A 16249-nucleotide genomic window follows, 5' to 3' on the forward strand; every position below is an offset into this window, starting at 1 on the left:
ATGCCAAATCGCTTGCACAGCTACTTAGAAACTGTAAATTGATGACATTGCTATCACAGTGACAGCAAATACTAGTAAGAAATGCAAGGTGGTGTTTGTGTTTTTGTAAGCCTATAAACTAGATTCTATAAATTTATTACCGTATATAAATAGGAGCAAACACTCTCTAATCATAAAATCATTATAACGGAGCTGATTGCAGTATAACATGGAATCTTGCTAAATAGAAAATCTCTTCATTTGCAGAATCAAATTAATGTTATCAAGATCTGTGACAGTAAACTGCACTGCTAATGTAAGCAAAGGTATAATTGAACTAAATTTTGAATAATAAATTATTAACTAAAAATAACTAAACATACAACCTATGCAGATCAAATTCAAAAGCTACATAGCACCCTCTACCGATAAGTGAATATAAAAACAGGAATTTTTTTCTGGCTCATAATTCCATTTTGTAAGAACACTGAGTAAACATAAGCTAGTGAAGCAATCATTTAACACAGAGAATGGTTTAGTATAACCACATAGGACTGGAAAAAAAATCTTCCTTCTCCCTCTCTGATTAGAATCACAGAATACACTGAGTTGGAAGGGATCCATCAGGATCATTGAGTCCAACTCCTGGCCCTGTGCAGGACATCCAAGAATCAGTCTGTGATAGTTGCCTTATACGACAGATAATTTGGCCTGAGCCATTCAAATATAACCCAGCCTAAGTCATCCCCTTTGTTAGGATTAGCTAGCCTTGAGTATGAATACCTCTCAAGGTAAGCTCATTATACAGGCACACCTCAAAGAATTCCCTGTTAATAAAGCTTTTTTGCAGGTCTTGGCTAAATTTCATTTTAACCTGCATATAGGAGAAAGGACAGGGAACCATGTCACCAGTGTCACAACAGTCACAGTAACAAAGCACCTTCCTCTTGCTCCTTGTGTACTTAAAACCAGAAAGATCCCACTAGACTGCTTAATACAGCTGTCTGGGTCACTACAAATTTTACCAGTGTGTAATAAATATCCACAGCAATAAAAAATAATGTAGCTGAAAGCTGTTTGTAGTACTCCCTAAAACACTGCCTTTAAGTGGTGGTAAGCAGCTATGGCTGTGAAGTCTGAAGAAGAGCCAGAGGGCAGCTCAGAGTTGGGAATCTCTGGTCCTGCACATTCAACAAGCAGTCACTTCTGTAGTATTGATCTGAGGTGCATCCAAAGTGCTTGCCAAACTGAGACCTGAGCGATCTGGCTGTACAAGAACCAGCTAGTACTGAAAACACAGTAGGAACTCCTAACACCCACACTTTTGTGCCCTTTCAAAACACTCAGTTTGCAGCTCAAACGTAACTGTCCGGACTGACATCAAGAGTATTGGATCAACATCAGCCCACAGCTTACCAGTGGCACCTCTGTTACTCAGTGTCATTCCTGGTGTCTTCTTACCATCACCTCAGCAGCTTTGCTCCTTGTCACCTAAAAAAGTCTCCCTGCCATCTCGCATCCCAATCTCTTTCAAACTTCATCACACAGGCTTATCACTACATCTCTACTTATTGCTTGCTAGGTCTCTACTAGAAAGCTGCCAGCACTAATCTGACCAGAGTATTGCACAATTCAGGACTGACACTAAAGCCATTAGTTGTGGATGTTGCTTCTTTTAAGCAGCACATGACTTACAGTTCCCAAATGTACTACTGAATAAGAAGACAAACTCAAAAGCAATTTAAAGCATACAAGAAGATTGAAATATGCCAGCGATAGCCACAGTAAGACTGGATAATTATGTGACAAATCCAATCATACCAAACATAGAAAAAACATGAAGAGGAGGCACTGTTCACTTTTTTGGTAAGATATTAATAGTTTCATAAAGAATACAATTAATTCAGGATGTGTAGGTTAACTTTCCTCAGTGGTTACATCTGAGGAGAGCTCAAGCTAAGGACAAAATCTCTCTTAAATCTTGTTCGTACTTTGCTATTTCTACAAACATGTGCCCCTACCAATAAAAAGACAGAATATCCAAGTTTACAGAACGGGAAATCTGGATGTAGCGAGGTACTGACATAATAGACAGAAAGGATATCAAGATCACTGTTAAAGTTTTGCAATAGACTACAAAATGAGCAGTGGTACATATTGAGTCAGCTACTGAAGATGGACAGAAAGGCCTTACAAAGCATGTTCCCAGTGGCATTGTGGTCAATATGAAGGCAGGCGTTAAGAATGGGGTCCTCTTGGTACAATCTTACTTCCCAATATTCAGGTATTTTTATTCTGCTAATAAGCATGTAAATTGGTAATATGCAAGCCTATTACATTTCAAAGCTAAGAAAAATGTACTAAAATCTTTAAAAACAAACAACATGTGTTATCTAATAAACTAAAGGATGCATTTTGAGAAGACGCAGCTTTACTGGAATAAATGCATTAACAGCACCCAGGGTTCCATTATCTCCGGAGTATTTAAAAACATCCCTTTTAGCTCTCCTTATGAAAGGGCGGGGGGAGAAAAGAGAGGCTAATCCCAAAAGCTGAAGGACTCCATAAACTCCTAGTCCTGAGCAGGATTTTGCTGCCATCATGCGGCAGCATAGCCCTCTCACATCTCCGAGTCTTAATGTGCCAAAAACACTGGCTTCCCTGCCCTGTGTTCAGCGAAAGAAGGGCTAAAAACCCGTACACAAATACAGGAAAGGATTTTAATCGGCCAAGCCTAATACAAGGGTTTCCTCCTGTTCCTTGCAAGCCAGGAGGAAAATGCTACTGAGTTTGTAAAGAGTTCTTTTACGAAAAATCCATGGCTCCATTATGATCCAAACATTACCATTTTCAGTGCACACACCACGTTCATTTATGAGTTCAAGCAGCACTGTGCCCAGGGGAGTGGCTCATCTGAAATCACTGAATCCCAAAAGAGACCATATAACATTTTTGCATCCATGCAACATGCTTGGCTGCAGAACTGCAAAACCTGACAGGCAGCATTAAGAAATCTTTAAGATTCAGCTGCCTATTACTAGAGCAGTGAGAGATTTTGTTATTTGGGTCACCTTGCTGAGAAACACAAAGATGTTTTAGTGATACACTATTTTGTAATTCTAAAACAACACTTTGAAACACCAACAAAAAAAAGAAATCTACTCTTAAGTTTACTCTCTCCTATGAGGAATAAACCTCAAAGGTTCAGGGGATTTTCCAGCAGTGAACATACTAAAGTATTAATGGATTTATAAAAGAGACATACAGTACCACTAAGGCATTCAGATAGACTTTCATATAGTATAATGCACTCAAGTAGCTTATTCAGGGACGTGAATGTAAATCAAATAAGTTAACTCATTGATTTGACAGAATTCTCTCTTTTGCCCAGGGCCAGAAACATGGGCACTCAGCAGGAGTACTGACAGGTAGTTATTTTTTTAATACTTGTTAGTCACTATTTTGCTGCAACTACTTTTTTAAACCATTGGTCCTTCTGATGCTGAAAATAAAAATATTCTCAAAACAAACAAAAAACGTATGCCAATTTTTTAAATGGAGGTCTTTATGTGTACTGCAAAAGATTTTAGATTCTAACTATAACATAGCCTTTTAGAAGCTTGGTTTTAGTGTCAGAACCTCATCTAAAAAAAAAAGAAAGTAAAGACTATAAAGGATCAATTGCTCAGATAGAACAAGCAAAGTCCAATATGAATGCATGATTGTACTGGTATGGTTGAACCATGTGTGGTAATGAAAGATACATAAATATAATTTTATCCTACATAAAATTATATTATTTTAATAACATTACACTTAAATTCAAAGATACATGACCAAGAAAGCAGATAAGGCTCAAACTGGAATTTTTTTTTAAAGGTATATGGATTATATATATATATACAGCTGATTTCAGGTGAAAGCCCAAGTTTCACTTACGCAGCAAGGAAATCTGCACCTAAGATAAAGGTGCTTTTTACTAAGAGCTGGGCAATCATTCTTTGTGTTGGTTTTGGTTGGGGTAGAGTTAATTTTCTTTACAGTAGCTGGTATGGGACTGTGGTTTGGATTTGTGCTGAAAACTGTGTTGATAACCCTAGGATGTTTTAGTTATTGCTGAGCATGGCTTACACAGAATTAATGCCTTTTCTGCTTCTCACAGCACCCCATCAGCAAGGAGGATGGGGGTACACAAGGAGTTGGGAAGCAACTCAGCCAGGACAGCTGATCCCAGTTGACTACAGGGAGAGTCCACACCATATGGCACTCAGCATATAAATCAAGATGAAGAAGAAGAAAGGTGGGGATGTTTGGAGTGATGGTGTTTCTCTTCCCAAGTCACCATGACACATGATGGAGCCTGGCTTTCCTAGAGGTGGCTGAATACCTGCCAGCCCAGAGAAAGTGGTGAATGTATTCCTCGATTTTCTTTGCTTGGGTGTGTAGCTTTTCCTTTATCCATAAACTAGTGGCTTGAGATAAAGAGAGTTTTTCTCACTTCTGACTTTTACCCCCCATCCCATCGGGGGGAGTAAGCAAGTGGCTGTATGGTGCATAGTTGCCAGCTGGGGTTAAACCATGACACTGCTCCCATTCTCAAATACTTCGGATGCAGGCCGCATCCATTTCTGTGGCCTATTTTACATATTTATTTTTAACTCCAGCTTTTACTACACATATGCAGCCTAGTAGCCTCCTGATGAAAATTATGGTTATTGTTGGCATGTTGTCAGACACATGAAGTGATAAACTGCAGCAAGAAGTCCAGCACTTACACCTATATATGCATTTGAATCAATCAAATGCTTTTGCATCACAAAGGTAAAAACTAGGATTGTTCTGAAGAGACATCAACTCTCCCTCTTAAAAATCAATACATGTGTATCCTGCACAGAATTGAGAGTTTCAATACGGTTTTCTTCTCAGGAATTTAACACAGGAGCTGTGCCAGGGGAAGTTTAGGTTAGATATTAGGAAGAAATTTTTTACAGAGAGAGTAATCAGACATTGGAGTGGGCTGCAGAGTTTAAGATCGTGCCCTCTTGTCCTACTGCTGGTTGCCTGGGAGTTAACAACTTTATACCTAACAGCATTGGGGTTTGATATCACATGTTGCATTCACTGTTTCTCCAAGCATTATTTCTTTCATTACAGAGAACACAATTTTACACATGGAAAAAATCCGCATACATTTTTGATAAGAGCAAAACTACATAAAAATTACCAAAATAGTAACATTTGTTACATTAGTGCCCCCAAGTTTATTGTAAGCTTATTTTTTCTGTCTTTCACAATATAAGTGAAGGGAAACAGATACGGACGATACATTCAGGCAGTATATATTATTCTATAACTTGACACCTGAGAAAAGAAACTGCAACAGACTACATTATTCAGAGTTTTTCATAGATGTGAAACCAGGAAGGACAACCTTCCAATGCATCAAGTTCATATATTCAAATAATTTAGAAAGATAGAGCAGGTTTTATACACGTGCTGAGGACGGTTACAGTACTGAGTAGCAACAAGCATTGACATGCTTTTCTTCAATATTTATGTACACACATGCTGGAGGTGCTCAACAGGAGCCCCAGAATGCAAAGAAAGCACATTTAGAAAAGTAGTTAAACATTAAAAAACTTATTAGCTTTGTACAGCAAGTATGCACAAAATATGATTGCTGTTAAATTTATATGCTGGCATGGATATGTACTTTATGGCTCTTTTAGCCTCTGTACTGGGGACAGATCATGCAACTCATGCAAAAATCATTAATTATACTACTATAATATATACCGTAATTTTAGGGGTTTATGCTTTCACTGATATTTATGAACCAAGATAACATGATAGCTCACATATATCTTCTTGACTGCTTATCAAAATTAACTGCTATTTAATTGCAAGACATTCAAGGTAAAGAAATTAAAAGATCTGCTTTTTGTCACAGAGTGACAGAAAAGGTATGGCAGACTGACACCTCCTTATTCGTAAGACACTCACTAACACCACCTTGTTTCTCCTGAGCCCAGAAGATAAATGTATACCTCAAATAATGTTTTAACTTATACATCCTTTCAGCTCACTTTTTTAAGGGTGTGTTCTTATTAATGCTCATGGGTTTTACTTAGTATCACCACTCTTATATGAAGAACTTGAAATTCTAACTGTTCTGTACAGGTAAAACGAAAATTTAGAGGCCATTTGGTGAGAAGTGAAACTAACCATGACAAAAGGCACTTCGGGCTTTACACAAATGGGAACTCTCTTACCATTATGTGCCTTCCCAGAAGCCAAGCACATACTCAAAACACATAGCATAGAAACATAAGGATTCACTGTAAGAGAGATGAAGGCTGGTAAAGAACTTAATGTAATGGGGCAGGAGAATGGCTTTCAGATGCAAAAGCCATTTCCAATTTCTCACTCCAAAACAAATTCAAATGGTCTTTCTGCACTAATTTCCAATGTAATCCATGAGCTGAGAATACAGTTTACACTTTGTCTTGTCAAAGCCTGTCACAAAACAATTTATGGCTAGAGGTGACCTTGGCAGGGTAATGGGAGCATCAAATTAAGAGTCAATTAGCTCAGTGGGGAACCCGTTCCCCAGGGACTGCTGGCAAGAGGTGTTGCTGGCAAGAGAACAGCCAAAAATGGGGTCAGAGTAATTGCATGGACAATAATGTGGGAATTGATTAGCTCCCTGCCAATGTTTAAATAACTCACCAAACTCAGTGATAAGAATCTCTCACCAAAGTGGGGGTTAAGATGGAAAAGGAATTATCTATTTTTGTTGATCATTACAACATAAAAGCCTCCTTGAAATTTACCTTGGCCAAGTGTTTAAATATTTTAAAAGCTGCACTGCTAGATCAGCGAGGACAACTACTGTAGTTGCAAAAGACAACAATAAAACTAAATAAAGACAAAAAATAGAAGCTGGTAGAATATATATTAACATTGATAAACTAGAGAATAGTCCAGTGATAATCTCACAACACTGTAGAGGCAAAAAGAGGTGATGGACCACTGATATTTGACAAGAAAAAGTGTAATTCCCTTTAACAGTATTGCCTGCCATATTAAGGAGTCTCTGAAGGAAAAAAATCACAGACTCCTTTAAACTTGGACATCTGCTTCCTCTGGTACATTGTAATCCCTTGTTGTTCACCCATTGCTTCACAAGCAAAGGAAAAGCAGGAAGCATGCCAAAGCACAAAACAAAAATAAAACCATAACATATCCTCACTTCCGTGACAGAGTGGCATTGTTAAGATTTTGCATTATTTGTGAGAAATTATCAGAAGCCATGCTAAGATGATAAAATGTTTACAGATCATAGAAATACTAGTTTAATTTCAAATCCTAATAAGCTGATGTGAAATGCCATACAGGTTAAGACTTTATTAAAGGAGCAGACAATAATAGGACTCAACAGACAGAAACAGCAAGTTATAATTTGAATTTAAGACCATTAAACATTAGTTAGTCTGCCTCAAGGCTTTCTTTAATGGCTTCTTTCGAGTTATATTTAAATACTTTCTTCAGTTTTGCATAACTTAGTTAAAAGGTAGTTACCTATGGCCATTTCATTAGGCAATTATCTCACTCTTGATAAACCAGCCAGAGTTCATACCCTCTTCAGTCAAAATTCCTTCCCCTTTCACAACTGCAGTGTTACCCAGAAAGGTCACAGCTCCCAGCACACCAGTGACTGGCTTGCTGACTCTCCCAACACCACCCCTAAAGCAAGAGGCCTCTGTCTGGGCCAACTGTCCTCATAAAGAAACACATCAGGGCACAGTCCACTCAAATCCACATGTTACTCCACTGGTTCAACTCAGTTTGACATTTTCCCTTTAGGAGCAAGTTAATCTTAAAAGTATAAAGCAAGTATGACTGGTGAAAAGTGTTTTAACAGCTCATATACCTATACTGCAAACCTATGTATTGTTCTCTACGCTTATTCTAAATTCTGAAATCTGGGCTTCCCAAGATCAAAACTCTACTCCTACTATTCAAGGAGAACGCCACTTCTTATGTCCAACCGTTAATTTTCTCCTGCATCCTTTGACCTCATAAAATCTAATTTGGATGGCTCATTAATGAATTCAGACACCAGCCCTCAAGCTGCACTGTCTCAATTGCTCATGAAGAAGTACTGTCAAAATCATTGTCTTCTCCTTAGTTAACTTTCTGACGGGCTGTGAGACAAGCCAAGTTCATCTCTGAGGTGGTTACCCTGTCTCATTCTAGCATCCTTTTTCATAACAGCAACATCTGTTGGTATGGGTTACTCTCATAATGAACACTTCTACTAGAGGTAGGCCCACCCACAAGGGAATAATTTCTGCCAAGGACTCTCCACAGTCAGACACACAGAAGAGACTAAGTGAAGAAAGTACCCCTTGTGCTTTGTTTTATTCTATTTGCCTTTTTCTTCAGTAATAAAAAGATCATCAGTTAATAATAGTGATCATGTATTTTACCTTTAAGCATGGATAAGAAAGTAACCTGACATAAGTGATGTGCAAGCCTGCAGGTGAGGACAGGGGAAAAGGGGAAGGAAAGATGCCTCATTCCTGAACTATTCCTAAAGCACATTTCCCCCTCTGTTTTCTATATGCTGTGTTCCATACTGTCTAAATACAAAATTACTTGATAGTGAACACCTTAAGAAACAACAAAATCCACTTCCTTCCCATCATGCCCTCCATTCTATGTGCAGATGGTAGAAATTTCCCATTGAACAGAGCTCTCACCAGTCTCTCTAAACATATTACAAACTGCCCTTGCAAAAACCAACTTAACCATACTTAATGCTTCCCTGCTCCCTTTCCTTATTTTTCACATTAACTTCTGCTTTGCACTTTCATTCATGCTGCTCTGCTCTTGGAAAAGCTCTTCTGTTCTTTCTTCCCATTCACTCCCATAAAGAAACAGTCCTGGGAACTCACTTGTCTTTACCAATCTATTCTACTCCCCAGGCTAAACTGTCACTGTACCCTGAGATTTCCAGCAGAGGTGGTGATCTTTAGAAATTGCAAGCACATAAATGCCTGCAACATATATCTGAACTTGCTTTTGTTAACAAGATTTAGTAGACCCCTTAAAAATAATTCACATCCCTAGAAGTCTGCAAACCACAAACTAAAAAATAGCACTTAGCACAGGAAGACAGAGATGTCAATAAGCATCTATCAAAGGCAGGTTCAGCATGACTTCTTATATGAGAAGAAAGATTGTCCTTCCTTTGATTAAAAACAAATTAAGTGATAAAAGTCAGGGGACAGAAAACTATTTCTGAATTTAGGACAGATTCAAGTTCATAGTTATAAGAAGGGGGAGGAGGAGAGTGTTCTGTGCAAGGTGAAACAAAGACAGTTACAAGAGTTAAATAGTACCAAAGCAAAATGTTTCATTTTTAAGATAAACACTAAACTCTACCAAGTCAGTGTTTTTTTATTTTGCTAAAGACAGACCAAAGATTTCTACTGTAGATGAACTCAAATTATTTTATTTTACTCATTGCCTACTGACAAATAACAGCATTATTCTCATGTCTCTCGTAATAGCACTCTACCTGAAATGCTAACACAATTTTTAACATGGTCCCAAGTTTTTCAAGTCTCCACTGAAAGCCAAACACTTGAAGAACAATATTTGCTATTAACAAAGACCATTTTCACTCCCTTGCTCAACTTGTCCAAATGCTGTAAAATAGTATGAAAACCAAAATTATTTCATAAAAATACTTATGAATATTTAAAATTCTTTTTACAGATATGCAAACAACAGATCACGTAGAAGAGCATGGAAACCACAGTAATGAACACAGTATTTGTATGTATCACTCCAAAAAGACCTTTGAAAAATGGATACCTTATTAGAGTGCGAAACTATCATTAGGGATTTAATGCAAGGTGAAAGGCTCTGCTGCTAGAATTGACATGAAGCAGTGTCAGTGACTGATACTGACACAGCACTAAAAATCTTCAAATGACCCAAGAGGTATGGGAAGCAAACAAGACAAGGTTTAGAGAACAGCTGGTAACAATCCCACTTACTTTGTTTTATTTACAATCTTATTTATAATCTCTACACTTGACTTTGTCTATTCCCAGAAAGTAATGAAAGCACAGTGGATAGTTCTGGTTTTCATTTTCACTTTCTCTTTTCAATATTCTTATAAATCTGTCACTGTTTTTAGCAGAAAACAAAAACCAAAAATTCACGCTTTGACTTTTCTAGAAGTAGTTAGCACATATATTCTCCAATACCCCCCTTCATGTGCATCTTTCACAGCTACAGTTTCATAGTTTCTAATAATGAAAACTCTTAACACTTCTAAAAATAAGGGCTTACTTACTGAGCATTTGACATACAATCACAATGTGATAGCTGATGTCTAAAATTTCCTTCCTTCTGACAGCCAGCTTTTAAATAGCAGGATCTAATTTCCCCTTTAGAAAATACAGAGGGAAAAAAATCAGTTCAGTGACATGATCATTTGCTTTATACACAAAATTTATAAAAAATACATTTTAGGACAGGCATACATATGAAGATATAGTTCTCAGTCTGTGTACTAGGCTTATTTTAGACTTCAGAAAGCAAAGTAACATTTGAACAACTAAAAACCTGAGACAAATCAAAAAACCACATAAGTTACAGTGAATATTTAAAAGGTAAATTAAACACAGAGCCCATTGATCAATGTAAGTTCACTGTAAAATGTGAAATAATCAGATTTTTCTCTTTCCATTCACAAAGGTGAGGTCAGAAGGTACACAGCAGCAAAACATTCTGCTACAAGTGTAGCTGCTGCTACTCCCTGCTCACACGTGCAGCACAAAGCAAAGGGTCGCTGCTCACTGATCTGGAGGCCATGGCACCTGCCTGACTGGCAGCTGCTGCCCTTAGCCCCACAGCAAGCCAGTGGCTGCAGCCAAGGCCAGGAGAAAACCAAAATATCTCTGGGGTCATGAACTCAGCTACCATGAGCACTCATTCCATGCTGGTTTTGAAGGCAGCTTCAAAGGAAATAGGGCTTGTGGGACAGCTGCCTTTCAGAGGTATGAGCCAGTACTTCACAGGAGTACAAGAGGCTCAGACAAACCACCACCAAGTGTACTATAGCTTCAGACTCTAGGAATAGCTTCAGAGCAGTAGCATTCCCAGTAAAGACATGGGGCAAGACTAGGTCACTCATTAATTCACTTGGAAAGGGTAGCAGACCATAACTCCAAATGAGAGCAACCATCACAATTATCAGAGATCAGTCTGAGTCAGCTGAATAAAAAAAACAGGAAAAAGGATGAATGTTTTGCCCCATCAGGCCAGTGCAAAACTCTTAGTCAGGTAGAAAACACCAGGAGTTCTTCTGAAGAGACAGAAGTAGTCTTCTGGCCTAGCCAGCATCTTTTGAGGATGATGTTTAGAAGGCAAACTTCAAGCAGTTGTGTAAGGCTCAGGTCTATGATGGTCATCGGTGGATTTTGAAAACTCTATTTATTGCTGATCTGACTTTAAATTACTAAATCCTTTTCTTTCCCCCACACAGAAAAACATGCAATAGATAACAGACAAGAGAAATATCCTTCCATGGCATTTAAATTTTCTTTAGAATTTCCTCATGCATTGTAATTATCCTAGCTACATAAACTCACCATTTTCATCTATGAACACGTGCATTGCATCCACGGAGAGCTCATCTTGCACAGATGCCTCAGGTCCACTTATTACTTGCAAGACAGAACTGTCTTGCTGAGAAGTTACCCGGTAGATTATCTGCCTTTGCCTGCTGCCCTGGTAACTTGACACAAAAATGTTTCAAAACTACTATGAGGAACTTTTTTCTTGTTCTCAATAAAACAAAAAGAAAGAGAGGTTAATTAAAAGTTTATGTCATTTCTACTCAGTGAAACAAAACATCTTACATCATATCTTTGAAGTACAAAATTGTAAAGTAAACTGGCCTTACAGTGCTGCAAATTTGGCAGACTCTGGTAGCACCGGACTAGTACTAGCATGATCTTGGCTTTGCACATCTGATCTTTCCTGTTTAGGAAGTTGCTCACAGTGCTTTTCTGTTCCCACCATTTCTTCTTTTGTCTCCGTCATCTGGCTATCTGGAAAACAGGGCAGTGAAGTGGAGCCACTCTCCGCAGATGACTTTCAAGAGTTTCGTTCATCAACTTCTGAACAAGAGCATCTAAAAAAGAAAATCTAAAACACTGCCATACTTACTAGTTTTATGGAAAGCATTACAGTTACTTAAAACAATACAACCACAGAAATCTGGATGAGGAGGTACTCTGATTCGAGGAGTCTGTGTGAATTGGGTTGTTTCAAGAACACATTATGAAGCAGAGAACAAAAGAGAATTTCTGCTTTGTTTCTCCTATTGTTTCAGAGGGAACCAACCTGTTCCTAACCTAGAATGGTAAGAGGCTGCTTCCCTGGGGGCCATAATTTGTTCCCAAGCTGTGTATACTGGCAGTGGAAAAGCCAAAGCACTGGTCCATTCCCCTCTTACAAAAGGCAAAGCAGCACCTCCAAAGGAAATAGAGCTATTGGACAGGAAAGCAGGTAGCTGCCTAATCCCTCTTCCCCACTGGCCACACACCTGATGCAGGGCAAACTGTCAAAACAATTTTACAGTAGATTTTCCTATGCTAGGAAAATACAGAACTATAGATTTTAAAATACACATGAGGTATTTTTCTGATTTCTACTACTCTGAAAACCAATTACAGCAATGTTCCCTCTCTACCCACACATGTCATTTACATGTATACATGTACTACTTTCAAGCAGTACTCTCTTTTAGTTAGTAATGTTCATGGTAAACAGTGAAACATTTTGCAACTGTGTTTTGTGTATAAACTAAAAAAATTATCTGTTAGGATTTTAAAGGGTAATTAAGTGATTTCATCAGCACCATGTGCAGTTGTGCAATTAAATGTTTTAAATGGAAAGAAGTTCTTTCCTGGTGCTTGTTGGAGATGCTTCATTAAATCCTGTAGCCTTTTGCACTAAGCAAGGTGTATTGAAACATACTTATTCAGACTTCTTGCAAGACCTGCTGTTTAAACACCTTAGGAATTTAATCAAGAAAAAAAACCACAGAAATTTCCCTACATGGAAAATTCCATTTGGTAAACCATACTTCTCACTACTTTCTAAATCATATTTCTTACAATTACCATTCACAGAATCACAGAATCAACTAGGTTGGAAAAGACCTCCGAGATCATTGAGTCCGACCTATGACCGAACACCACCTTGTCAATTAGACCATGGCACTCAGTGCCACATCCAGTATTTCCTTAAACATCTCCAGGAACGGTGACCCCACCACCTCCCTTAGCAGCCCATTCCAATACCCAATCACTCTTTCTGTGAAGAACTTCTTCCTAATGTCTAACCTAAACTTCCTCTGGTACAGCTTCAGACTGTGTCCTTTTGTCCTACTGTTTGTTGCCTGGGAAAAGAGACCGACGATCATTTGGCTACAACCTCCTTTCCCGTCTCCTCTGAGCCTCCTCCTCTCCAGGCTAAACAACCCCAGTTACCTCAGCTGCTCCTCACAGGACTTGTGCTCCAGACTCTTCACCAGCTCCACTGCCCTTCTCTGAACACGCTCCAGCACCTCAATGTCCTTCCTGAATTCAGGGGCCCAGAACTGGACACAGCACTCACGGCAAGGCCTCACTAGTGCCAGGTACAGGGGAAGAACCACTTCCCTAGTCCTGCTGGCCACACTATTCCTGATACAGGCCAGGATGTCATTGGCCTTCTAGGCCACCTGGGCACACTGCTGGCTCATGTTCAGCTTCCTGTCAATCCAAACCCCCAGGTCCCTTTCTGCCTGGCTACTCTCCAGCCACTCTGTGCCCAGCCCGTAGCACTGCATGGGGTTGTCGTGGCCAAACTGCACGACCTGGCACTTGATCTTGTTGAACCTCATTCTCTTGAATTCGGCCCATCTGTCACAGTCCCTCTGCAGAGCCTTCTTACCGTCCAGCAGACTGACATTCCCCCCCAATTTGGTGTCATCTGCAAATTTACTAATGGTAGATTTGATCCCCTCATCCAGATCATCAAAAAATATATTAAACAGGATTGGGCCCAACACTGATCCCTGAGGGACACTACTAGTGACTGGCCAAACCTAACTTGCAAGAGTCACCAGTTAAGAAATGGTGGCGTCATAGCTAAGATGGTCTAAGGATAAAACAGATTCAAGGCTTGTAGAGAGATGTAATCCTTTTATTAGGTCAACTGATAAAATCGGAAAAAGTAAACAAGCTTTTTGACATACAGAGCTTTCAGATCATCTGTCTTGTTTTCCTCCAACTGCATCAGCTGGTGTACTAACACACTACTTCTACAAACAAACTTACCCTCAGGAGTTAAGACATTTGTACACCAGTTTCAATTTGCAGGACACACCCCTCTAATATCCTAAAGCCTCAGACTTACACTTTACAACTTTTTGCTGCAGACACTTCACTGAATTTTTTTTGGGGGGGCGGGGTAGAAGGGGGCAGCATCCAGAAGCATAAGAACAACTTCGATTGTAGCACCACATCTTGTCCCAGCAGGCTCAGCCCTTAATGTGAAGCACAAGAAGCATCATCCAGCCTAAAGAGCCTCAGTGGAGCCCCAGACACTCACCAATCCAGGTTCCAGAAGCAAGAGGGCAGCAGAGATAAAGACACCATGTAATTCTTGCTTGGAACAGCAGTGTTCCTTCAGCTTCCACAAGGAGGGGGGAAAAAAGGATCTCACTACAACACTGCCAATCTTCCAAGTCTCCTGTCCTCTTTCTGTAGCACATGAAAACCAAGGATCCTGACTCTCTGTGCAATAAATAAAGTGAAATGATTGCAAATCTGATTTAGGGAAATATTTTGTATCTGTTGTGCATGGAGGGAGGCATAATTCAACAGGTCTTCCAGATCTACCTTCATCTATTTAGGAAAAAAAAAGCAGTTAGGGGAACAGACAACAATTTTTTCCTTTCCTAATTAAAGATTTAAATTCCAGTTTAAGCCATTACTGAAGCATCTCCTTAATGATGTAATTATAGCTGCAGGAGGTGATGGAACCACAGACACCTAATCAAAAACACCTTTCTAAAGGCTTGGGCTGTTCAAGCTGTAAGAATAATTGATAGAGATCAGAAACTGTGGTTTTAATAATCTAATTGGTCCCATATTGCCCCAAACTAGCTCTAGGGCTGGAACAATTAAAGAGATTTTTAAAATTTCATTATCTAGTGGTTTTAGAAAATGCCTCTCTCTTTTCCATTCCAAACCACAAGCCTTGCAGACTTCTTTTTCCTGCCGTGGTAAAGAGTCATAATAATAAAAACCTAAACATACTGCTTCTTACAGGCTTTACATGTGAAAACACTACGGTGACAAGTACTTCCAGCACTGGAAAGGTGGGCCATGATGGGTTTGTGACTGGCTTTCATGATTATTAGTCATCTTCTTCCAAGTGACTTAGACCTCCAGTATGTAAATGGAGATAGTGATGTCTAGACTAGGAGTGTCCTGCCAGGGTACGTAATCGGCTCTACGTCACCCAATTCTCCTTGCATGGAAATTGTGCTGGCGAAGCTCAAGTACTAAGAAAAACCTCTTCCAAGAGCAAGAGCGGACTAAAAAGCACAACGTGGCAGTGTACTTGCACTTTCCCTGTGGTCTCCTAACAGACCCATTTACCCTGATCCAGTGCTCAACACATCTACAGTGTACGCGTGGCTGGGCTCACAGAAGTTTCAAGCTCAGACCCAGGCTCTGCAATAACTGCATAATTTGTCTGGAAATGATATGCCACATGACTCAGACATGTGAGGTGTAACTATCAGGACTCCTGGCTAAATCAGTCTTGGGGCAGGGTGATTCAGAAGAGTCCTGCACAAACAGCCAAGTTTCGGTCTGTACACCATTTTCATATTTTGATTGAGCAGAAGACACATCTTTAAGTTATCCTAGTAAAATACTTACCAAGATGAATATTTCTTATATGTTCCATATAGGTATAAGATACTTCCTATAAACATTTTTGTCTGCACTGAAGACTTTTAACAGCACAGCAACATTACTTAAAAACATCCCAGTGCTGACAAATGAGCTCCTTAAATTAAATGCAGTTACACTACCAAAACTTCCTTTGTCATGTAACTTTTTCATTTATCGAACACATTTTAAGCATCCCAAATTATCTTTATAGACAAACCTTTGGTCAACAC

At 39.2% G+C, this 16249-nt stretch overlaps 1 protein-coding gene across 1 annotated transcript in view; it reads right to left on the reverse strand.

Moving 5' to 3' along the window:
• Positions 1-16249, reverse strand: part of PCNX2 (pecanex 2) — a 156485-nt gene that overhangs the window by 120791 nt on the left and 19445 nt on the right. The window contains exons 6-8 of the mRNA XM_025895643.2: positions 11966-12113; positions 11652-11797; positions 10352-10445 (exon numbers count right to left, since the gene is read on the reverse strand). Of these exons, the coding sequence (XP_025751428.2) occupies positions 10352-10445; positions 11652-11797; positions 11966-12113 (388 nt within the window). The remainder of the gene's footprint in view (positions 1-10351; positions 10446-11651; positions 11798-11965; positions 12114-16249) is intronic.

The sequence above is a fragment of the Manacus vitellinus genome, unplaced genomic scaffold (genome assembly GCF_001715985.3).
Source record: "Manacus vitellinus isolate BGI_N305 unplaced genomic scaffold, ASM171598v3 scaffold_37_pilon, whole genome shotgun sequence".
Classification (NCBI taxonomy): Eukaryota; Metazoa; Chordata; class Aves; order Passeriformes; family Pipridae; genus Manacus; species Manacus vitellinus.